Source organism: Hippocampus zosterae, chromosome 1 (genome assembly GCF_025434085.1).
Source record: "Hippocampus zosterae strain Florida chromosome 1, ASM2543408v3, whole genome shotgun sequence".
In the NCBI taxonomy this organism is placed as follows: domain Eukaryota; kingdom Metazoa; phylum Chordata; class Actinopteri; order Syngnathiformes; family Syngnathidae; genus Hippocampus; species Hippocampus zosterae.
In genome coordinates this window covers 18,311,041-18,335,427 of record NC_067451.1, presented here as the reverse complement: position 1 = coordinate 18,335,427, position 24,387 = coordinate 18,311,041, and the positions used below count along the sequence as shown (strand labels likewise).

Below are 24,387 nucleotides of genomic sequence, written 5' to 3'. Positions count from 1 at the left end.
CCGGGGTCGAACTGTCGTGCTCACGATCGTGGACCGCTTCTCCAAGGCTGCTCATTTTGTGCCTTTGTCCAGGTTGCCGTCGGCGCTGGAGACCGCCGACCTCCTCATCAAACACGTCTTCCGTCTCCACGGCATTCCGGCGGACATCGTGTCGGATCGGGGGCCCCAGTTTGTGTCTCGCGTCTGGAAGCGGTTCTGCCGGTCCCTCGGAGCTACGGCCAGCCTGACCTCGGAATACCACCCCCAGTCCAATGGACAGGCCGAGCGCGCCAATCAGGATCTGGGGGCGGCCCTCCGCTGTGTGTGCCTCCACCGTCCCGTATCCTGGGTCGACCACTTACCCTGGGTGGAATATGCCCACAACACCCTCGTCTCTTCCGCCACAGGCAGATCACCATTCATGACGGCTTACGGGTACCAACCACCGTTGTTTCCATCCCAGGAGGGGCAGGTGGAGGTCCCTTCTGTACAGCACCACCTTAAGCGGGCCCATCACGTGTGGAAGGAGGCCCGGGCTGCGTTGTCCCGCACTGCGACCCGGAACCGGCAGATCGCAGATCGTCGCCGGCGCCCGGCGCCCTCATATGTGGTGGGACAGAAGGTGTGGCTGGCAACGAGGGATCTTCGCCTGGCCGGCACGTCTGCAAAACTGGGACCCCGATTCACTGGACCATTCGAGGTCGAGGCCGTCATCAGTACCGTTGCAGTAAGGCTCCGGCTACCGGCCTCCATGAAGGTTCACCCCGTGTTCCACGTCTCCCTGCTCAAGCCTGTGTCTTCCAGCACCTTGGCGCCTCCTCCCGCTCCGCCGCCACCTCCGCGGGTGGTCGATGGTGGTCCGGTGTACGCGGTACGTGCCATCCTGGACTCTCGGCGCAGGGGCAAGGGTTTCCAGTACCTGGTCGACTGGGAGGGCTACGGGCCGGAGGAGCGGCAATGGGTGCCCCGCTCCTGGATGCTTGATCCGTCCCTTTTGCGTGACTTCCACGCTGCTCATCCGTCCAAGCCGGGTAGTCCGCCGGGAGGCGTCCATTGAGGGGGGGGGTACTGTCATGTCACGTGCCCGCCAGCAGGTGGCGGGCTTTTCCCTCCGCCAACTGCACACCTGTCCGTAATTTCGGGCTGATTATCCTCCTTTATTAAGAGGCTCCAGCAGTCCACTCACTGCCGGAGAATTCCTTACCGTGCCATTGTTCTCTCGCGCTATTTCCTCGATTGATAACTACTCGTTGCCTTTTTGCCTTACGGCCATCACTCTTGTTATTCGCGTTGCCTCTAAATTGTATTTCTTTAGATTACCTATTCAGTACTTCCTCGCACTTTGTTTTTTAGCGAGCGTTTTCGGTTGTTTTCCTTATTCCTGGTCCTTATTTGACCAGCGCTTTTTGTTACCGTTTTCCCTGTCGGGCTCTTTCTGTTCGTTATTAAAAACTTTTTGTGTTTATACAAGATCTTTTCGTGTCTGCTTTACCTGGGATCCACCTCGTTATTTTGTTGTGCACGAGGCGATCTTTCATCGCCTCGGGCACAACGTGACATGTATGTTTTCAACCTCATGCTTCTATTGACCCTATGATGTATTTTAGAATTCCCTTTTCAAATGTTTCCACAAAGAGGCCGTCATTGCTGGATCATAAAACACCACAAGCAGTAAAGGCTTCCTTTATTGGCATTATAACGGTTAGTCTTTGTTAAAATGACCCGAGCGACCTGATTTACTTTTGGGCTCACATCGGTATATTTTATCATTTCCATCTTCTCAAATGGTGTGTCTGAGTGTCAAGTAATGTTGGTCCCATTAAAAAAAATAAAAAGTCCATAGGATTTAAGATGATACTATATGTTATAGAGGCCAATCAAACACACTGCTTAATGTTGAGTGTGCTTCAGTAGCAAATGCAAATCAAATGGATGAGTCTTGTGAGTTGCAGTGTTTTTGCTGTATATCCTTCTAATCGGGGGAAATGATGTTAGTTTTAGGGTTTATTTTTAGATGTCCTCTGTGTAAATGTATCATGCACATATGGCACCATAAATAAATGATGCCATTATCTTTTGAGTTAAAAAAATGCACTTTTGTCTTTAATCATGGTTAATTAAGAGGCAATATGCATTGTTCAAGTGTGAACTTCAGTGACATGATTCACAATAAAAGTTCTCCAAATATAAAGAGGTGGCACAACTGTATTTCAATGGTTTGTTTTCTTCAAATTGGATTTTCTTCTCTCTCATTCTGGGTGTTAATCTCTTCACTTTCCTCCCTGGCACAATGTCCTCTGATCCTCTGGTCTTGGATATAAGATCTTGTTATGCCCTTTTCTTCAGCTCATCTTTCCATTCTAGCAGCCATCTGTCACTTTAGCCTGGAGGAAATATTTTCCATGTCAGAACCTTGGGTTTTATGGCAAAGTGATGGTTAGGAAAGAGTTTCAGAAGCTACTCTAAGATAGATTGTGAAATTCCGAAATGTGCATTAGATATTTTTTCTCAGACCCAAAGCTGCGATTTGATCCAATGTTTATATCAATCATCACTTCACTCGTCTTTTTTAACAGCATAGTTTGTGTTTTATTGTGTTAACGCAAAAGGTGACCTGAATATGTTGTTGTTCGGGAGAGTGATTACCAACCAATCCTTCCATGCCGCCGGGCTGATTGTCAGCTTTTCACTCTTGGAAAGCAGAAAAGCTGCGATCATTTGAACACCGGAGAGGCTTTCTAAAATTTCTTGTGATGGATTGTTTCCGGGTTTCACCCATTGGCTGTCTCGTGCAACACAGTGGACTTGATTGAAACACCACCTAAAACCATGTTGTTGTTACACTCTAAAGGCTTTCACCGGCTTTTAGGTCACTGCAGACTCAAACGGTGAAACCTGATGATGGCCCAATGCAGCACCCTACTATTGTTGATAAAAATTTTACAGTGCTTTGGGGTACTCACTGCTAAATATGTCACAGCATCGTGAAGCATGTATGAATTAAGTATGACAAAGGGGAGGGTCGACAATTGTGACCTTTTACCGCTGTGACCTCTTTTTCTCCATTTACCTCACACGGGCCTTGGTCCATCCATTCTCATCCTAAAGTGGCATCAGAAATTTCTAAATGGATGAGAAGAGTAAGAAGGTGGATGACATAAAGCGTGAGAGGAGAGTGCACTGAAGACACCAAATAGCTCTTTGCAGGGACGAGTGTCTGCAGATATGAGTGCCCTCAAGCTTCTGCTATTTAGCCATGAATTCAGTCGAGTCCCCAGTCACCCGCACGGGTGAAGAAAATAAACTGGGCTACAGCATATGAGGTGTGTCAGAAACTTTCCAGGACTTGTGTCACCTACAATGTATTTCAAATATGACAAAAATATGGCTTACCTGACAATTTGGTGGCAGAAACTAGATTAATCTTTTGACCAGCTAAAAGCAGCTATAAGTTGAGGCGCAGATGCATTTGATAAAGGTGCAGGCAGACAGATTGTGCGCTCCGCAGACGTGGGGTGGATGTCATCGTATTTCACAGGGTTGTGCGATTAAAATGCTTTTTCATCAGTGCTACTGGGTGGGCCACATAAGTACCCTTCCTATCCACTCAGAGTGCACGGGCATCGGAGTGAATTTCCAAACGCGTCTCATATCCATCCATCCATCCATCCATCGATTATATGACCCGCTTAGCTTAACGTGTTTGACAAAAATGCTGTTTTAATTATGGGCAAAATACATGCTCTTAATATATGTAATTTTAGATCATACATCAATGCATACATTTAAATGCATGTATAAACTATCCACTCTCTTCACCCAACAACAAAGGGTTTAAAGCAAACAACAAAATACTCGCATACTGTTTGTTTGTTTTTTTTCTCAGTATGAATGGCTCGCTCGCATGAAAAATAGCATTCACGGACGCCACAAAATCTCAGAAACAAAAAATGGCATTAAGTGCAAGAACTCATTTTGTACATTATTTTCCCTAAAATCAAGTCACTCACTGTTACTATTGTTGTGATCCTATATTTGATCTGCATATCATTCCAAATCCACAAAAAGAAAAAATATATACTATTAGGCCTACTCACTTTGTAGTTTAGGGCAGTAGAAGACCCGGTGTAAGCGCAACTAAAGCCAGATCTGCCATCTCGTGGTGACTGATGATAATACAACAGTCGACCCTTGCATATTGGCAATTCGGAACCCGCATATTCACAGATTTTCTGTTTTGGCACAAAAATAGGGTTGTACAGGTTTTTCACTTCCAAGTCAACCCCGTGAAGTTGTAACACACTTTTCTTCTCTGCCCACTTCGTGCAGAGATTCTTTTGGGATTCTCTACAGCTCTGTAGCAGCAATGTGCTCTTTGTCGATCTGATGGATTATAGTCTGGCCCACATTGGAAGGGGAGGGGGGCGCGCATCATTTTTACTTTGGGTATGCAATCTTTATGACACCAATCCCAGAACTTGTCTGCCACATCTTGCATCACAAGTTAATGTTACTTATTATACCCGCACTTTCTCTGTAACATTTCACTTTTCTCTGAATGTAGCATGAACACATTAGACAAACTCATCAGGTAAACATAAGAGTGATGTGAGCTTCTTTGCTATAATTGACTTCCATGATTATGCTCCATTTCAACTATTCCACCAAAGGAAAACTGGAAACAAAATTACAGTCATCATTTTGGGGTTGAAATCACAATACTTTGGCCATGAAATTGAATTAAGCTAACATTTGAGCTCGACACAACTTAATTAGAGCATCTGCTCACCGAACAAGAACCACTTTCACTTTTTTTCCACATCAGTCGGTCTCTTAATGAGCAGACAGCCGACCCGTTTACTTTGTATCATAATAGAGAAATGTGCGGATTTAGATGGGTGTGGCCGCATCTCTGCAGCCTCGTGCTGATTGCTGCAGGTCAGCGGCTAGCCAGCCAGGCAGAGCCGGAAGCTCACATTTTCATCACATCGAGCATGGATGCACACTTGGTGGAAATCCAATAATAGAGGATGTACATCTTTTTTTCCAGCTAGCAAACCAATTGTGAAGTCCAAAGCAACCTTCTTGATAATTTCACAAATGCACCTTTTTAATACATTGAAGTAAATCCTTTATCCTGCTTCTCGAACTTTCCAAAATTACCAGTACTGTAAAAAGGAAATTGTTTATTACGTACGGTATTATTTTAAGCATATAGCATCAGAACATCCTTTCTTCGCTTTGCAGCCAACATGAAGCATATGTTGCGTAAGGAAATGTTCTATGAACATGCATGTGTAAATGTCTGTAATTAACAAACGCTGTGTATTTATGTCGGGAAAAAAAATTGTTGATCTTCAAGCATGAGATTGTTGTCGTTGAGGAAAAGTACCCGATTCTGTTTGTTTGCATGTGCATATGTGGCAATGCAGCAAGTGTGCCCTGGCCCCCAGATGTGACATTTTACCTTAACGAAGCTTTAAAAAAAATCACTAGTTAAGGTGCCTTTAGAGGGGGGCACACGAAGCTCTTTAGTTCCTCTCAGAGCCTGCGATAATGTTTACCCGGCATGATGCAGCATGCATTCCTGATGACAGACATCAAACTAACTCAAAGGCCTTTAGGTAAACAGTTGGTTGTTGGAAGGAGAAGAGCAAAGAGGAGATGGTGGTGACGGTTATGAGGTGTTGAGGGAGAGTGAAAGACAAATATTTCATATTTCTGGCACGGATGCAAAATAGCATTCCTCACAGACGTGGGGTGTGAGCTTATTGCAGTTGTGCTGGTTCAAGTGTATCACGATCTGCTGTAGTTCTTTTTCAGAACATGAATTTGATTTCAACTTTCAACTTTTTTTTTTGGTAAAAGTAATTTTCAGTTAATGGGAAATGATTTCATTTCCAAAATATATGGCACTGCAAGTTGTTCAACCCAGACCCAACGGAATGAAGTTGAATTCAAATTGCTTTTTGAATCCCGCAATAGAGGCCCCTTTTGTTTGTGTCCTATTTTCTCCATCATTCAGTCTTTTATGTGTTTAACAGTGAAGCCCTAGCAGTCTGGAACAATGCACTGCTTCAAGGCAGCCCCACAAAGAGCCGCAATCACGTTGGTAGACAGTTTGAAACGTCTTTAATTGGTGCGTCCTCACAGCAGAGTAAAAGCAAACTGCTTGATGCCGCAATTTGATGCCAGAAGTTCACATGCTTTGTATCTGTCCTCAATAAATCGGAACGGACAAGTTTCAAGCTCGCAGCCGTTCACTTATTGTTTTCCTTGGACAATATCTTCACTACTTGTTACAATTGTAACAATTAGCGATTAGTTGGACCCTAAAGCAGAACTGGCGTGTTGAAGAACTTATTCAAAGACTCAATAGCAAATAAAATGCTATTGAGTAGATATGGTTTGGTCATAGAAAAATTAAAAAAAATGAGAAAACTATTATATAAGATGCTACTTATAAGGAGGATAACAGACAAACATAAATGCTTTGGTCGAGTAAAAATTGTAATTTTACCAGGTATAAAAAAGACTAAAACCTCGTCAAACCTTGTTACAACGTACCTCGAGGGATAGAGTGAATCAGTACATTATAATGGTAGATCATAACCATTTCCAATAAAATGGCCTCCAACTATGCTGTATAATACAGTATGAACATTTATCGATGTAAACACATGTCAATTACGGTACAAATATGGGAACCTAGTATGAGGGAAAAAATATTTTCCACCTGAAACAAACAACTATAACGTGCCTACTTCAGCTCTGAAAACATTCAGTCAGCAAATAAAAAGTGCCTTCTCCAGTTCAGGATGTGATGTGCCGCGCCCCAAAGCCGTTTACGATCATCTTCATCTTTCAATCTGTTGGCCTCGAACTCTGCCATGATTTTGTTGCTATTACGGATGATTGTCGAAATCATCACCTTTGCCACTTCATTGTCTCAGCTGAGCTTGGTCTGGGAGACTCCCTTTTGAATGTGACAGACAATTTCAGCCTTCACAGGCAGCAAGATTTCCTCCTGTTGACCAGACGTGTTCTGAGAGCATGTGAGCCAGGCCTGTGGAAGTACAACAATGGACAAGACGATCTGTAGCGTTGCTGGGCAATGAAGGGGAATCCTGCACTGTGCATTTTGTTCGTAAAAAAGGTCGAAGCGGCAATTGCCTTCCCACTGTTCATTGTAATGAAGGTCTTTTCACTACTGGATGGGAGAAATCTGGTTGTTATCATGAAGTTGACGTCATAAAGGTGTTTGTTGTAGGCAAATGGAAAATGAATGATGTGAAACCGGGATTTTGAAATGTGTGCGATCCAGGGGTTGAAACATTGTAAACGGGTATGTTGAAAAGAGGCTCAACTGTATACAGTCCATCAATTGCTACTGATATATAGGAGAATAAAACTCATTTTCACCACACCATCAGTGACACACTTCAGATAAACGATAAAAAGAAGGAAGAGGAGAGCAAGGAGAGGAACCCCCGCGTTGTTCGTGTCCGAGACCCTCCTCGTTTTGTCCCCCGCGGCATCTTCGGCGTGACCTCGAGAGCGTCCGAGGCGCGCTCTTCGGAGGATGAACAGGGGGGAAAAAAACTGATTTTCATGCTAGAAACAAAACACTGGTACCAATCCATAAAGGGAGTGAGACGATGAAGCACTGCAAACAGCAAAAACATGGGAAAGAATCTGCGCCCTCCTTCGTGTGGCCGCAGGCCTACTGACTTGGAGTTGATGGCCAGTTGCTCCTCGGCGCACACCTCCTCATTCAACTCCTCCCTGCGCCGCCTTGGAGAAACAAAGCAAAACACAGGGAGAGCCAACTGGAAATGCACACACACAATTCAGAGTCGATCATCAGCATCACAACAATGATTGAAGCTTAACAATTGAACGACACAAACTTGCTCGGAACTAACTGGCACAGCTTCATGAACTTGTGTGTTTGATTTGTGCTGGTTCAACTCGCACGTGTGTTTGTCCTTACGTTTCTCCCCTCCAACCTCAGTCGGCCCAGGCTCTCAGGATTCGTCCCTTGGAAAGCCATGACAGAGGGCCCCAGTGTTTGCAAGAGGCTGCGCTGGCAGCGATAAGCAGTTCAAAGAAGCGTGCGCATTAATGTAATTGGCTGCCAGCAGCACATTGGCCTCGTCCTCTCAAATCCACAAGCAGTTTCACTCAGCAGGCGGATTATTGGAGGGGAGTGTACATGAGAGGATGAGATGGAGAGGACGGGGGGTGGGGGGGAAGAGAGATGAAGGGAAGGACACAGAGAGCGAGGACATCGGGAGGCTCATTGTGTCTCATTAAGCCGTGGGAGGCTGAGGGAGCCAACCGGCGAGAGGTGTCAGAGTTAAGTGTCAGGTCAAAGAGGGATGCAGCTGACCTCCGACCAGTTTACCGTGACAATCTTCAGCCCGAAGTTATCCCCTCAACTCTTCACCTCTAACTGTCTCTCACCTCGTTTGCCCCCCCCCCCCCTGCCCCCAGCCGTTTTGCCCAAATTGCTGGTATTATGTGAATACTTAAAACTGGAGCATAAACGGCACAAAGCTCGGAAGAGCAACAACCTGCACCAAGTTTGAACTGCCAACAAAAGCAAGAAAAGGAAAAAGAAAAAAGGTTCAGTATGGTTGTTGTTTTTTTTAAGGTAGGAGGACTTGAAATGTTCAAATTTAAGGTTTGACAAAAATAAACTTAAAAACACTACAGGGAAGCGAGTTGTTAACCATCCTGCCAAATTTGAATGCTTTAAAATAAAATGAAAAAAATCAGCTGTTGCTTCTCAAAAGCTGGGGGCATGTCCACTGAACGTATTAAAACCACAACCCTCTCAACGGTCACTCAAATCCCACTACTTTGACCTGAAAAGTAGATGTTAGAAAAGTTCTTATGCCTGCACGTTTGAGCCAACAGAGCCAAAATCCGCTCCAATCATGGTTTGATGCATTTTACGCATATGTACTGTGTTGCATTTCAGCTCCCAGACGTCTTTGACATCTCACACGAAACTGGAGCAAAATGATAGCAGCATTTCCACCGTTCCGACTCCGCTCAAAGTTTCCTTCTGCTAATTTTCAAGTCTGTATGATGGCAGGCACAGAGGAGGATACTGGCTGCCTTCCTCCACTCTCATGAAATGTTTTCACAAAGCCTGCGAGAAGCTTTGAAGTTTCCACTGCACTTTCCTAGTATTGCAAATAACTTTTCCCTTATGTCTCTCCTTGAGTTCCCTGCAAACACTTCTCAGCCCACTTTTTCTTTTTTGCTCCCTTTTGTGCAGCTGCTGTCTTCATTTCTTCCCCCACAGCTCCTAGATTGTCCACACCATTGCGTGATAACAACAATAGGCAAGATAGGAGTGGCTCTGCGCCGTTACTCTCATGTTGACTTGATGGCACAAGTGTGAATCGTCGCGCTTGTTTTTTTCTGCTGATGATAACAGTTCACTGATCTTCTATTGCATCAGGATTCAAGCAAGCAGGTCTCTGTAGATTCAGAAGATAATCGATGTTGGCACATAGCCGCTGATTTATCGATGTTCTTCTCCAACAGACTTTGGAACTTTGGAAGTTTAATCAACATCTGGCTGTCTTTAAAACCAACACCAATGCATGAATTCAGGAGTTCATCCATTCACTTTAAGCCAAATAGTGACTTTTCCCAAATCCCAAGTTACCAGGAATTGAACTACAATTTCCCTCGGTTCCCTCGGTCCCTATCCCCCACAAACAGCAGTTCACTATACAGCACGGTTGGCAAAGGGCTGCTTTTGTCCAAACGAAGCTCCTCAACTCACTTTAAATTGTTTCCTTGGCACCAGCATGCCACCAGATGGCAGACCTGTTTGGCTTAACCCCACAAAACACCATATGTGTTTTTTCCTGCAAATAACAGACGAAGGTTTTGGGAAAAGATCCACCAATAGGTGAATTTGCAACTGCTGGCCCTGGAATAGGCTCAGGGTGGTGCTGACAATAATCAATCCATCATCAATCCAATTGTATTGGTGTTTCGGCAGGTCAGCCTTTCAAATTGGATCCCAAAACGGCGCACAAGAAGCTGCGTCTTTCCAACGACTGTCTCACCATGGAGAAGGACGAGAGCTCTCTGAAGAAGAGTCACACTCCCGAACGCTTTGGTGGAACGGGCTCATACGGCGCCGCCGGTAATGTGTTCATTGACAGCGGGTGTCACTACTGGGAGGTTCTGCTGGGAGCATCCACATGGTGAGAAACACACATGCACACACGCACACACCTTCACAAACATGATTATGAGTGCATTATATAAGCCTGCAAAGAGTTTTGGTGAAGTGAAAAATCGTATCTTTCTTCTGGGAGTTTTAATCCAGGCTGTTACACAGGAGCACAACAGCACCGTGTGTACACTTACCCTAATTATATCCTTAGCACTAATTGGCTCTGAAGTAGACCGCTTCCTGCAGGAAGGACCCAAAGGGCTGCCTTGTGTGTCCTCAGCATGAGGCATCTTGACTATGCAAGTAATTAAGGAGGACGCTGATTCGAGATGGCGAATACATTCCAAAAATGTGCCTCTATCCCTGCAGGTATGCCATCGGCGTGTCTTATAAATCAGCCCCTAAAAATGAATGGAGTGGCAAAAACTCGTCGTCGTGGGTGTTCTCACGCTGCAACAACAACTTTATGGTGCGCCACGACGGCAAGGATATGCTGGTAGAGGCCAGCCTGCAGCTGAGGCGTCTGGGTGTCCTGCTGGACTATGACAACAATTCGCTCTCCTTCTACGACGCCATGAACTCCCAGCACATTCATACCTTTGAAATCTCCTTCCTCCTGCCCGTCGTACCCACCTTCATGATTTGGAACAAGTCGGTCATGATCCTCTCAGGGCTTCCCGTGCCAGATTTTGTGGAGGGAATGTCTCTGGATCAGCAGGAGCAGCAGCAGCAGCAGCAGCAGCAGATGGGCCTGTGCCGACAAGAGTCCCCTTATTTGACCGGGATGAAATCCTGCCACTGAATGCACGCAACACTAAGGACAGTCCTATCCTTCCCAGTGGTGGACTGATCCATGTGGTCAGCGTGACTGCTGCATCTAGAGTGGACCTAATTACCGTACTTTCTACTGTATGTAGAAAAATGTCAAAATGTACACACCGCTCGAGAAAATTATTCAGTCCTTAGGACCTTTGAGAAAATTATTCAGTCCTTAAGACCTTTGAAATCAGACAACACCTTAATTATGCCATCAGAGTTTGGAAACTTGGAAAAATTGGAAACCTCCACGGAGCTGACATTAACATCCCAAACTCGCTCAGTACGTTTACATGGCATTCGAAGATGTTTTGTGTCCTTTTATTGAAGTGCATCCCAATCACTGCAGAGCACGGTTGAAACTGAATTCTAAATGGATGTTCCATACTTGGAGGCCTTTCATTTCATTGCGCCCATGCAAAGCTGTCATTGTAATGAAATAGTAAAATATATTTTTTTTTAAAGTCCACCCACACATACAGCATAAAAATATTCTTGATTTGATCATTGATTTGATCATCTGACGGTAACATAAGTGACATGCACGCAACAGTACATATTGTATGTGCTCCAAGTCATGACTCTCAATCAGTAGGTACTTGAATCCAAGTTAGCTTTGACTTTCCATTCCAAGCGACTAACTGGTCCTGTGTGAGTCGCAATTTAAAAAATAAAAAAAATCAAAAATCAAAAAGCTTTGCACGTTTGCACATGTTAACGTACTGACTGAAGAAGAGGGTTTGCTCTGTTGGTAGGCGTCATCTTTTCTTAACGTCTCGTGCTCTTCCTACTTGATTACTTTCTTCCAGACCTCAATCTTGGCAGAAGTCCAAAAGAGTGAAGGCAAGAGTTTCTGCATGGAACACTTGACTCATGGGGTCACTAAAATACATTTTGTTTTATAAATTACCCAAAACAACAAATATCACAGATCATGCATCACTTCCTCACAATCTACTGTAAATTCCTTGACTGGATGCGAGGAACTGACCCAATAGGCTTGTTTGCATAAGAGGGTCAAATTTGCATTATCTGTCCTGTATAATAAGAGTTTTATTGAAAAAGACACATTTTATTTATGACAGAAGTTTACTTTGTTTATTAACCATAAATCCACAAAACACTATTTAATAACACTTCCCCGCTATTAGTGTTTATTGTAAGTAGCTGCCGTTAAATCAATGGATCTTTATGGGAAAGTGATAACTGGACTGTTCTCCACATTGCTACTTCCCAAAGGTACAGTATTATGTTGTGGTTTTTAATCATACAAAATATTGCAAAGTGGGTGTTTGAAAAAAACAACAACAAAAAACATGATAATGATGATTAGAGAAGGAGGTAGATTTTACACTTGAACTGTCTCAACGTCATAGCATGATTGTGTTTTCCTGTCAAGTTTCAGCTGTCCACACACACACAAATGTTCTTTTTTTCTTCTTCTTCTTCTTTATTCTTTTAGGGTTGTCCTGCTCGTGATAATGCATGATAACACTGGTGCACCAGTGTTGGTTCAGTGAGTGATTTCATTAGCTCTGTCAAATAGTACACATCTGTCAAATGCAAACTCAGCCGCACATTTGCTCGCAATGATTTTAAAAATCATCTCTTGCCACCCATTCAGATCTAAGTACTACATTGCATTTTGGAAGGTGAAAATTTCACTCTTGAAGGTATAGATATCAGAATCACAACTCAAAAATCATCAAGTAGCTGATGTTACTCATGTGTCAAATAAACATCCGGTATTGCTTCTCTCCTCCCTTACCAATTGAAAAGTAGTCCTATACTTTTTGTAGCACATGCATTGCTGTGGACTGGTTATGTTACTCACTACGGGTATGTCCCGGTTCTGCTAGAATGACAATCAATAGAGCACAGACCTCCACTAACAACCTTAAATATTCCAATCTGGCTCAATTTGTTGAAAAATCCTGATGTGCTGACAACTTTACCACACCGGCCTGATATGTTGGGGTGGGGGTTATTGACAGTGCAGAGGGTGTCAGCTATTCTGTAACACACACACACACACACACACACACACACAACACACTCTCTCTCTCTCTGTGTACATATACAGTATATATATATAAGAACCCACCCCAAATGAATTTGAAAATTGCCAATGCTAGAATTTAAGGGGGGTGTGGCATAACCTTAACCTTGGGTAGCGTACTAATAAAACTAACTGTAAGGTAGAAGAATGAAGTAATGCAATGGCTCGATAGCACAAAGATGAATATGAAATAAACATAAGTTATATATTATCAATTATGCAGATTGATGTACAATACATCATGTCATTCGGATTTGTGATTTCTAAATGATCTACCGAATGCAGTGAGCCCGATGATCAGCTACAATACAACATTTTAATCCCATAGAAAAGTACAGCTCTGCATCAAAATGTAATGTTTTCACTTGGCCTATCCGCCATGTCTCTAAGTACTGTACTGTATTGAAAAATAGGAAAAACGTTTGGGAACTACCAAACAAACCAACAATGGGAATCAATCGAATTGGCTCATGTTTGGCCAAGGTAACAGCCTGCGTGCCGGCCCTCCACAACATACTACATACACATGCTGGACATAAAGGCCATGCCATTAAAACAATACTGTGCTCTAAATTACAAATTACAGATTAGTGAATGTGATTTTTTGCAAAAATGTGGTTCATTTAAAAATATATGAATTTACATTGCAATACTTTTTGCACAGAGGCCTGTTAAATTTGTGCGAAAAAATGACTTGTGATTGAAAACCCAAAGCACAGGTAAAGAATACGTATGCATTGTTCTTGCAGGAATGTTTCCAAATCATCTTTGCAAGTGTGCTCGTCAAGTCAATGCATGACCTTGCCGTAGGTTCAAGAATCCCTCAACCATTTGAGTTGCTTGACATATGGTGAATTTTAGTTTTGGAGTGTGTTGCCCCCGAAAAAAAAAAAGCCACAAAATATCAATCGTCTTGCATATAAGATACTTTGCATTGCTATTTTCTTACTGTTACAAGTCAACACAGTGAAATATATTCAGTGAATGATTTTCAGTACCAACCCCTTGCAGTGTAAAACCCTCCAGACCAGGACTGTCCAAACTCGGTCCTCAAGGGCCGCTGTCCTCCCTGTTTTCCAGCTCTCCCAGGAGCAATAAACCTGATTCAAATAATCAGTTTCATTCTAATGCTGCTTCAGGGCTCTCCGATGAGCTGATCATCTCGGGTGTGTTGCAGCCGGGAGAGATGGAAAACAGGCAGGACAGTGGCCCTGCAGGCCCGGAGTGGGACATTCCTGCCATAGAAACATTGTAATAGCTTCTCCTTCTTTTGCTTTTGGGTAACTTGGGAAGTCATTTTTTTTGGACAACTCTGAAGAAGCACTTTCTTCTCCTGTTGGTATTTTATGAAACAGCGCACAACAAGCAGGGCTGGGATTTGGGAAATTATCCAGAGAGGAAAATAAAATAAATGATGGAGGGGGAGGGGAATATATATTAGATACAGTTGTACATTCTACACTATATATAAACCAATGTTATTTATGTGAATTTAAGTCCAATTAAAAGTCTGATCCCAAGAAAAGCATTGTGGTTTTTGTGTGTGTGTGTGTGTGTGTGTGTCTGTGTCTGTGTGTGTGTGTGTGTGTGTGTGTGTGCGTGCGTGCGTGTGTGCGTGCGTGTGTGTGTGTGTGTGTGTGCGTGTGTGCGTGCGTGCTGCTTCAGCAATTCACCCGTCCTTCCTTGATGATGTCATCGTCAAATCATGTGACAGACATCCACCTATGTAAAGGAGACCAGTTTGTCTTTGGTGATGTCATGATCGGCAAACATCACAGCCAAATGACACTGCAGCATGACAACAAAAAATGCTGCTCCGACCGGCTTGTCAAATCACTGTGCAGCTCAGCCAAATTTGGCAAACTGAGTTCAGCTTAATGGCGTACAACATTGACAAACATGCAGACAAGATACATGTCAGGTCACTATTTAAACATTCCCACATCCCGCTAAGTGGAGAGTGTCAACCGCAATGGCTCAAGAAGGAGCAAAACATGGCCGCCTACCTCAAATATCTGGAGGTGGACTACAGAAAACTTTTGATGGAAAACTGCGAAATCCATAAACTTATGGAGGCCAACGAGAAGATTTTCTTAAAAACCAAGGCTGAGCTGTGCAAAACCAATCTGGAGCTGGAGACGGTAAGACTTGCCAAAGATCACCTTATGTTAGAGATGGCAGAAAAGGAGTCGTGCTGGAATCGAGACAAATACAGGCTGCTCAAAGAGAGGGAAGCTCTGCTGAATGAAATGAGCCAAATGGTGGAGGATATCAAGCACTTGACCCTCAAGTACATGGTAAGAGCTCACCAATTTACACTACTCACAAGAAGTTAGGGATATTTGGCTTTTCAGGTGAAATGTATGGAAAATGTAAAACGCTCAGGCTACATTGACATTACGTCATGAAAGTAGACATTGAAGTAGAAGGATGCACTGGTGGTTTCCTCATCTCAAACAATTCACTGAAACAAAAGTTAGTAACAATGGTGATGACACCACAACAAAATATGTCAGCGTCTCAATAACTCGTCGTGGGCCCTTGAGCATCAATTACAGCCTGACAACGACCTCTCATGCTGTTCACAAGTCGACGAATTGTCTACTGAGGCACGACTTTCCACATTTCTTGAAGGGCAACCCTTAGGTCATTGAGATTCTGGGGTGCAGTTTCGAGCCTCGGCGCAGCGGCTCACATGATCCCACAGGTTGTAAGGAGGGATTCAAGTTTGGAGAAAGTTCAGGCCGTCTCATTTGAGGTACACCAGTCTACACCAGCCGCTCTCTGGTGATGCGACCTCGATGAGCTGCAGAATTGTCGTCCATGAAGATGAAATTGGGCCTTATTGTTCACAGCATTAATAATGTTATTCAGGTAGGATAGGGTTGTCACATAGTGTCGGGCAGTTCTCACCTCCCTTAAACGTGCCTGGATTTTGAGTGGCATTCTCAGAGCATTGTTCAAAATGGAGCGGCCATCAGCATGGGATGTGGCCAAAGGTCCACTCCTACATCTTTCTGTGACTCTTCCGGTCTCTTGGTATCTCTGTTGCAACCAGCTAATGACACTCTGAGCTCAGTGGACACTTTCGTCTGAGAATCTCATGTTTGACCCATCACAATGGCGACGTATTGTTGATCCATTGTTCGGTGTCATCTTGGTCTCATGATATCAAAATGTCAACAGCATGATGAGGATGACTGTTTAAATACCAGCCTCAATCGAACCGGGACATCTATCGGTCGATTGAAGGATCAAACACCTGTTGTGAATTTTACCGTTGAGCTTCTCCTTTGAGAACTTAGCAAAATGTACTGAAACATTTAACAGTCTGACTTGTAGATTCAAAAGCTTCGAGAAGGCCACATTAAGTTCACCTGTAAAGGTGTGAATGCATATTAGGCTCGTCCTGTAATTTCACCTGAATTTTTTTGTGAGTAGTGTATATTTAAAAGTAACAAAACCCTGAATCATGTGCTGTCTGTTTTCAGGAGCTTGTGGTCAGAACATTAGAAGGTGAGAATACGCTCAAGGTGAAGGAAGAGGGAAAAGACAAGGAAAAGAAGGACAAGAAGGGATCTTTATTTGGAAGGATGATGAACCGTTTTATCTCTAAAGCAACTCTTTAACCACACCAGGAAAAAAGCTTGCGTCACGCTACCCCCCTGTGCCTTAGAGGGTCAAGTGAATGACTCAAATGTAACACAAGTGGGCTCCTGATGGCACACCACTGAACATGTTGTGCAAAGATACAGCAACTAAACTTGGACAAAAGTAACTAGAACTGGCCGCTACAAGCAAGAAGATGTGAAAATGGAGGAAAATGTGGAGCATCTCCATCAGCTTCCATTCTTCTGCAAAGACTTTGGACAATTTTTTTAGGATCATTTATAAAGACACAGGTCACTGGTGATAGTTCTGGTTTATCCCTGATCGGTATGATGGGGTGAGGTTCATTCAAGCCCCACCTTTACGGACCTTGCTTTGCATATTAGCGCACAGTCGTTCTGGATGAGGAAAGACCGATCCTCAAACCCGGGCGCAGGGATACTCTGATATATGTTCGAATACGAGTACTTTCAATTTATTTCAATCACATATTGTTAAGAAAAAAACTTTCTTTTTAATGTGACCCAGGTTTCAACCCTGTGTGAGACTTTTTCGAGTCACAACTTGTCATTACTGATGTTTTGACATCAAACTGCACAATTTTCTAAGTCTTGCCACACATTTCACTTCAATGGCGCCTGTAACACAAAGCATTTCAAAAATTGGCAAGAATATTGAAGTGATAAATGATCATCCCATTGCTTACTTCTCTTTTCTTGATGTGCCCCCTCCTCGCAGCTTGTGACCGTAACGTGGTTAGCTCAGCCGGGGCCGAGCACCGCAAAGCAAAGTGGGACATGCAGAGTGTAATCTATAGTTGCCGTAAGTCTTTTCATCTTGTGTTAACCTGAATGGTTCTCCAGATGGCTGAAATGGCTCCCGCTCCACACCATATCAGGCTGCTAAAGTCTTATTAGAGTCATATTATTGGAGCCTTTATATTAAGTACAAGCAGATGCACAGTCTCGGTGCTGGTATCGATTCTGATGCATCCCTATCTGGGATGCTGCCTTGGTTAGGTCAAATGAAGAATTAAGACACAAGGAATTTGTAACAATGAGTTGGTATTGTGTGACAGACTGTATTCATGTCTATTGTGATTGGTGTCTAGTCCAGTGTGTCAACTGAAGTATCTCCAGCTCCTCACAACAATGAAGAGGTTAAGCATTATGGAAAATGGATGGATAGATAGTTTGGGCTCCATTTTTGTCAAAAGGCTCACATGTGGCAAGTGCAATAACTGCCACATCTACATTTTCTTGCCGGGCCAACTCTACCATGTTCGGGAATTTTGCAGACCTCCAGCGAGTGAGGCAAGTCCTAAGAAGCCAGCTCAATGGCAAGAATAAGACCCGGGCAATAAGCAGCTATGCCCTGTCAGTGATCAGATACCCTGCAGGAATAATAAGGTGGCCAAAGGAAGAGATTCAGACCACAGACGTTAAGACCCGAAAGCTCCTAACCATGCACGGAGGGTTCCATCCCAAATCCAGCGCCCTGAGACTGTACGCAAGCCGAAAGGAAGGAGGCTGGGGACTAGTGAGTGTGAGAGCCACTGTCCAGGATGAAACATTCAATCTCCTTGAATACATCAAGGAGAAGGCTCCAACAGATGACATACTCAGAGAATGTCTCAGACAATGGGGAACAGAAGATGAGGTGCTGGAAGAGGGACCATCATGGGAGGACAAGCCCCTACATGGGATGTACCACCGGACCATAACTGAAGTGGCCGTTCTCAAGAAGTCCTATCAGTGGCTAGAGAGGGCTGGCCTGAAGGACAGCACAGAGGCACTCATCCTGGCTGCTCAGGAGCAGGCCTTGAGCACCAGAGCCATCGAGGCCCAGATATACCACACCAGACAAGACCCAAGGTGTAGGTTGTGCAAAGAGGCACCTGAGACGATCCAACACATAACTGCCGGGTGTAAGATGCTGGCAGGGAAAGCCTACTTGGAACGCCATAACCAGGTGGCTGGCATAGTCTACCGAAACATCTGTGCGGAGTATGGACTGGAAACCCCAAGGTCAAAATGGGAAACACCTCCGAAGGTGGTGGAAAATGACAGAGCGAAGATCCTGTGGGACTTCCAGATCCAGACTTACAAGATGGTAATGGCGAACCAACCGGATATCGTGATCATAGATAAAGGGCAGAGGAAAGCCATTGTAGTGGATGTAGCGGTCCCAAGTGATGGAAACATCAGAAAGAAGGAACACGAGAAACTCGAGGAATACCAAGGGCTCAGAGAGGAGCTGGAGAGAGCCTGGAAGGTAAAGGTGACAGTCGTGCCTGTGGTGGTCGGAGCACTCGGTGCAGTGACCCCCAAACTAGATGAGTTGGTTGCAACAGATCCCAGGAACAACATCGGACATCTCAGTCCAGAAATGTGCAGTTCTGGGAAAGGGCAAGGATACTGCGCAGAACCCTCAAGCTTCCTGGCCTCTGGGAGAGAACCCGAGCTGAATGAGGGAAGGATACCACCCGAGGGGGGGTGAGACGAGGATTTTTTTAATCTATATATACTGTATATATATTTTAAAAGTGAATTCAACAAAATGTCAGTATAATAAGCCTCTTATATAATAATTTTGTGATAATACTCACCATTAATGTGAATGGTTTTCTGTTCCTCACGATTGCTAACAAAGCCAGCGGAATTATAGTCAGTTTGCAGGGTCCATATGCTGAGTTGCTGCTGGCTAGCTTGCACCCTGCTCAGTAGCTTGGACGCTTCCCTTCTGCTGTCTCCCGCAGGGTATTTTCATGCGACCGTAGCATGTCGCGTGTCAAAGTGCCGCTTTACATTCCACCGTTTCATCGATGGTATTTTGTCATTGCAAATTAGACACACCGCAGAACCTGTTCTCTTCACAAAGGCAAATCATTCGGTCCATTCGTCCTGAAGTCTACCATACTCAATCATCTTTTTTTTCTTTTCACCATCTTATTCGTTTAGGATTAGCTTTGAGTTTATGACCAACGGGCTGATTCAAAAGGGGACGTTTACCTGTTTCCCAAGCAACGGCCAGTATCATCCAATGAAAATTGCTCCTGCAGCCCTGAACAGGACATGAGCAGTGAAAATTCGATGGATGGATTAAAGAACCCAGAATATTTTGTTTTAAGTGCGAGCCACTTGCAATCATCAAAAGAGCCACACCTGGCTCGTGAGCCATAGGTTTCCGACCCGTTTTAAATGATAGAAGTAATTTTTATAATAGAGCGTTAAGTTGGTCAAAGACTCACCACAGAGCTAAAACATTATGGAAGCCTTTTTAAAATATATTCCATGAGGTTTATTCCTCTCCTTCCTGTGGTTTCCCTACCATCCATCTTTTTCAAGAAGACTTGCTGAGTAGGAGGAGAGCATGTGGTTCTCCTCAGGCTGCTTCATATCAATACACCCCCTCGTCTACCTTTCATGTCCTATAAATAGCCAATGTTCCCAATTGTAATCACCAAAAAAGCCGCTTGTGATTCTTTGTGCCTGTTTGCTGTGTTTCTGGCTGCACCGACTGCACAAATTAACAGTCTTAACATTGGTGGACAGTTGTTTATCCTGTAGGAGATGAATCAAAGATGTGAGTGAAAAATGGACACACGGTCAACTGGACTTCGTTCATTTGGCACGTACTTGGCAAAGGTTGTTTTCCAGATTTTTCTATGTGCAGTATATATGAACACTTAACCAAAGCAGTGATAATATGTCGTCTATATGTCCCCATGTGTGATGCATTCATAAGTCATGTGTCTTAACTCACGGATTGGCAAAATCCCTTTCAGCAGGCTACAGATGGAAAGCATTCTACCATTTTTATTCTGCCATACGAGAATGTTTTCACTGTGACTCAAAAAAAATTAAAGAAAATTCCTTTATTCGCAATTTTATTGGAATACACAAAGGCTGATCAAAACAATCCTTACCTTAGAGCTTTTGTCCTTGGCAGAGATAAAACCCTGCGTTTACACACGCTGACAAAATTGTTGATACACTAAGTTTAAAGACAGGAACCCCACACATGATGTATTCTGTGTTTGGCTTTCATTTGGAGCAAAGTTTTGGAATGCAACAGAAAATAGACGAGTCCATTGCATGAGAAGGGAAGTGGGAGTTGTCGAACTGAATCTTGATAAATTCATGTTTTGTAACTGCGTAAATTAGGAGGAAAACAAGAAGAGTTGTTTTTTTTAAAAATTGGAAATTAAAATTAATTTGGTTTTATACTATGCAGAGATTCAAGACTCCCTGTGCTAGATGCAGAGCAATCCTCCAACATGCTGTAGTCAACCCTCATCCATTTTTCACAGTGTCCTTTTCATTGTATTCTTTTTTTTAATGAATGTAATCACCACAGACCTTATGTAATTTGCCAAAAATCTCCAATTAGTTTAAATGTCCAAAAGACATTCACCCATGAGCTTTGTGGCTTGCCAATAGATTTTCCTTGAGCAGCTCTACAAGTGTGATTTTTATTCATTATTTCCCAAATATTCATTAAAAATGATTTCAGTGAGTGAACCAAACTCAACACTCTTTTTGCAGTGCATTATTGGTCCAAAGCCAATTTTAGTTCAGATATGATGTTCCACAAATTGAGTGGGGTTGAATTATTGTATGAAGAAGGCTCATTTGAACTTGATTAAACTCACAACATTATATTGATTTCTTAGCAAGTTTCAAGCTAAGTCATTCATACATTTTTTTACAGATGTTGTAATATTAGTATATTTTTTATTTAAAAACACAGTACATTGCATTTAGTCATTCTCTGTTTGACATACTAAATCTGAGAGGTAGTCCAAACCGTAATTTCCCCTCTTAATGTCCTTTAACTCACGCTGTGGAAAAATACCACTCATTGTTTACCGTCATAAGTCAACGTTTAAACATTTGCCAAATGAAGGTCAACAGAGTCAAAGTGCAGAACGTGATCAGACATCACCACCTCTTGTATTCCTGCACAAACTATAACATCAGTATCCTGGCCCGCACAATACATCAGCGTATTTTCCATATGTTTTCCAAAAACAGTCTTTCTGTGCGACATCCTGGATGCCAGTGGATGTTGAGACTATTCTAAGGTTGGTGAGTCCCTGAGGAGCAAAAGTTCATAATGTTGCATGGCCTTATGTTTCAGTCAAAGTCAAGCAGCTTCCTCTCGTTAAATGCTGACGTCCATATTAACTTTAGCCTGCAGTCACCTGCGCCTCTTTGGCCTTTATTCCTCAGATGTCTTGCGTGAGAAAATCTGCACGGCCGTTACACACACTGCAACATTTCGGTGCTTTCATTCCTCTGTAGATGGCATATCAAGTTAATGATGCATTTAGGTTTGACAGTCGTTTGTTCAGTATACTGCAAAGTCATGGATGCCGTTACAGGTGAATCTAGAAAACGCTTTATTTACAGTTGGACGTTGATGAAAGCAACTACTTACATTGCTGCAAAGAATGTTTTTCGTGATGCAAGACCCAAATTTAGATCAGTTGGCTTAGTCTGGTGTCTGCACATATTATAAATGATGATCAAAGTAGACATTGGCCTACGCGCAAGCCAAATTTTGTGTTCCCTCCGGCCAAAGGGTGCTTTAAGACCAGCGCAGTCTGGAGAGTCTTATGCATTTAAGTACAAGCGCAAAAGAGAAAGGTCATTCTTCAGTTCAATACGCTGAATGTAATTGATGTAAAATGTTTTTATACATATATATATATATATATATTGGTGTCCGGTGGTTAGCGCGTCAACTTCACAGTGCGCAGGCCTCCTTGTGTGGAGTTTGCATGTTCTCCCCGGGCCTGCGTAGGTCTTCTCTGGTTACTCCGTTTTCCTCCCACATTCCAAAAACATGCATGACAGGCTGATCGAACACTCTAAATTGTCCCTAGGTGTGAGTGTGAGTGCGGATGGTTGTTCATCTCATGGTTCTCTGCCCGAAGACGGCTGGGATAGGCTCCAGCACCCCCCGTGACCCTTGTGTGACTAAAGCGGAACAGAAAATGGATGGATGGATGGATGGATGGATGTTCATATATTTTCTACTTAAATTAAGCAGTGATTCCCCATTCCCTTCACAATAAGGTAGACACTTACTCAATTCGGACCGTGTGCGTCGCGGTCGCCCCTCCCGCCCCTCTCCCTTCCCATTCATCCACCCCCTCATTGCATGTTATGTCTTGTGACTTGTTGTAACTGTCATATGCTTATTTATGTGCTCGGGTTTTTTTTATCCTGGACTTAAATTATACTCAGAAGAGGATAGTTCGAGCGTGGGGTTTTTTTCCCCTCTTCCTACCCAGTGTTTTCCTTTCTGAACTCTGACTGTAAATTTCCCCATTGCGGGACAAATAAAGGATATCTTAACTCAACTCTACTGTATTGATAAAGCACTTTCAAACAGCTATCGCTGCATACAAAGTGCTGCAACTAACATACATACAACAATAAAGCAATAAATCAGTAACAAAGATGGTAGAAGGCACCAAACAGTAAAACTAAGATCAAATCTGAGTCCTGCTGAGTCAAATGCCAAAGAATACATGTGAGTTTTGAGGCGGATTTTAAATATGGGCAGCGAAGGGGTTGCCGAATGTTCAGTGGGAGGTCATTCAGAGAGACTGCCAACTGTGCAGCATAAGAAAAAGCAACAGGTGGCACTATAACCTCGGTATTTACTCCAGTGTGGATTTAAAATCAAGGTCCATTTCCTGTTCATGGACTGCTATCCCTTGCTTCCAGCTGATCTGAATGAGTCATGTTTTAGCTGTCATGGAGAGAGATTTATGCTCAGATGATGGATTTAAAGGTATTTAAAGGTAAAGGTTAGTATCCATTTAAATAAACCTCTCCACTCTTCAGTTCAATTTCTGAGAAACTTGTTGACTGATCTATTTTTCAAGGGTTTTTTTTCGTTTGTTTGTGCAAAAAAGCCATGCATGAGACAAAATGACTTATTTCGACCCTAACTGCTTAGGAATCATAATGGAATTGAATGCATGCTCAAGTCAACACATAGATGTTGTCGCACAGCATGTCTGCCATGTTATTTGAGATTTACTTTTTGTCTTTGTCATCCAGTTTGCATCGCAATTTGAGCTGTGGTGAAAAAGTGCAGCTCGCCGTCCTCGTGCGCTTTTGACTGTGCCTTGTGACTCAGTTGAGTAGTAGCCCAGCTATCGCCGAAAGTCAACTGAGATTGTCTGCAATTACCCTAATGGGTACAAAACAGTATTCATAAAACGATGATTGGATGTCATAGTTTGAACATTATGTATTTTTTTTCAATCAAACGAGTCACACAGCGTACTCAGGTTTGTAATGTGATGTTCAAAGTCAGGCTGATGAAGTTTAGATTTGTAAGGTAGGGCATCAAGAAAGACAACTGAAGAGAACGTTTAGCGACAAGATGACTTAACTTTCCAGGAACCTTGCACTTTACTGACATGATATTCGACGGTGGCAGCGTCAACTCTCTGCGAGAGTTGTATTGCTTGTAACGATGCAAATTTCTATTCTTTTCTAGTAGCTCTTCTCATGCCACACATTTTACATGGACATAAAAACAAACAGTGACAGTCTAAAAAGAGGCTGAATATTACCCACAGATGTATTTCCACACCAAGGCATAAGCAACTAAGCCGACTCATACACTGAACTTGTCCGTACGGTATAGGGACCCCCCCCACCCCCCCACCCCAATAGAACCCCAATAGTGA

At 43.3% G+C, this 24,387-nt stretch overlaps 1 protein-coding gene across 2 annotated transcripts in view; it reads left to right on the top strand.

The window, feature by feature from the left end:
* The window catches only part of mid2 (midline 2), a 95,415-nt gene extending 84,260 nt beyond the window's left edge, over nt 1-11,155 (top strand). For both annotated transcript variants that reach the window (XM_052066474.1, XM_052066466.1), the window contains 2 exons: nt 10,007-10,214; nt 10,556-11,155. In XM_052066474.1, coding sequence (XP_051922434.1) covers nt 10,007-10,214; nt 10,556-10,988 — 641 coding nt within the window. In that variant the 3' untranslated portion in view covers nt 10,989-11,155. The remainder of the gene's footprint in view (nt 1-10,006; nt 10,215-10,555) is intronic.
* Nucleotides 11,156-24,387: the final 13,232 nt, after the last annotated feature.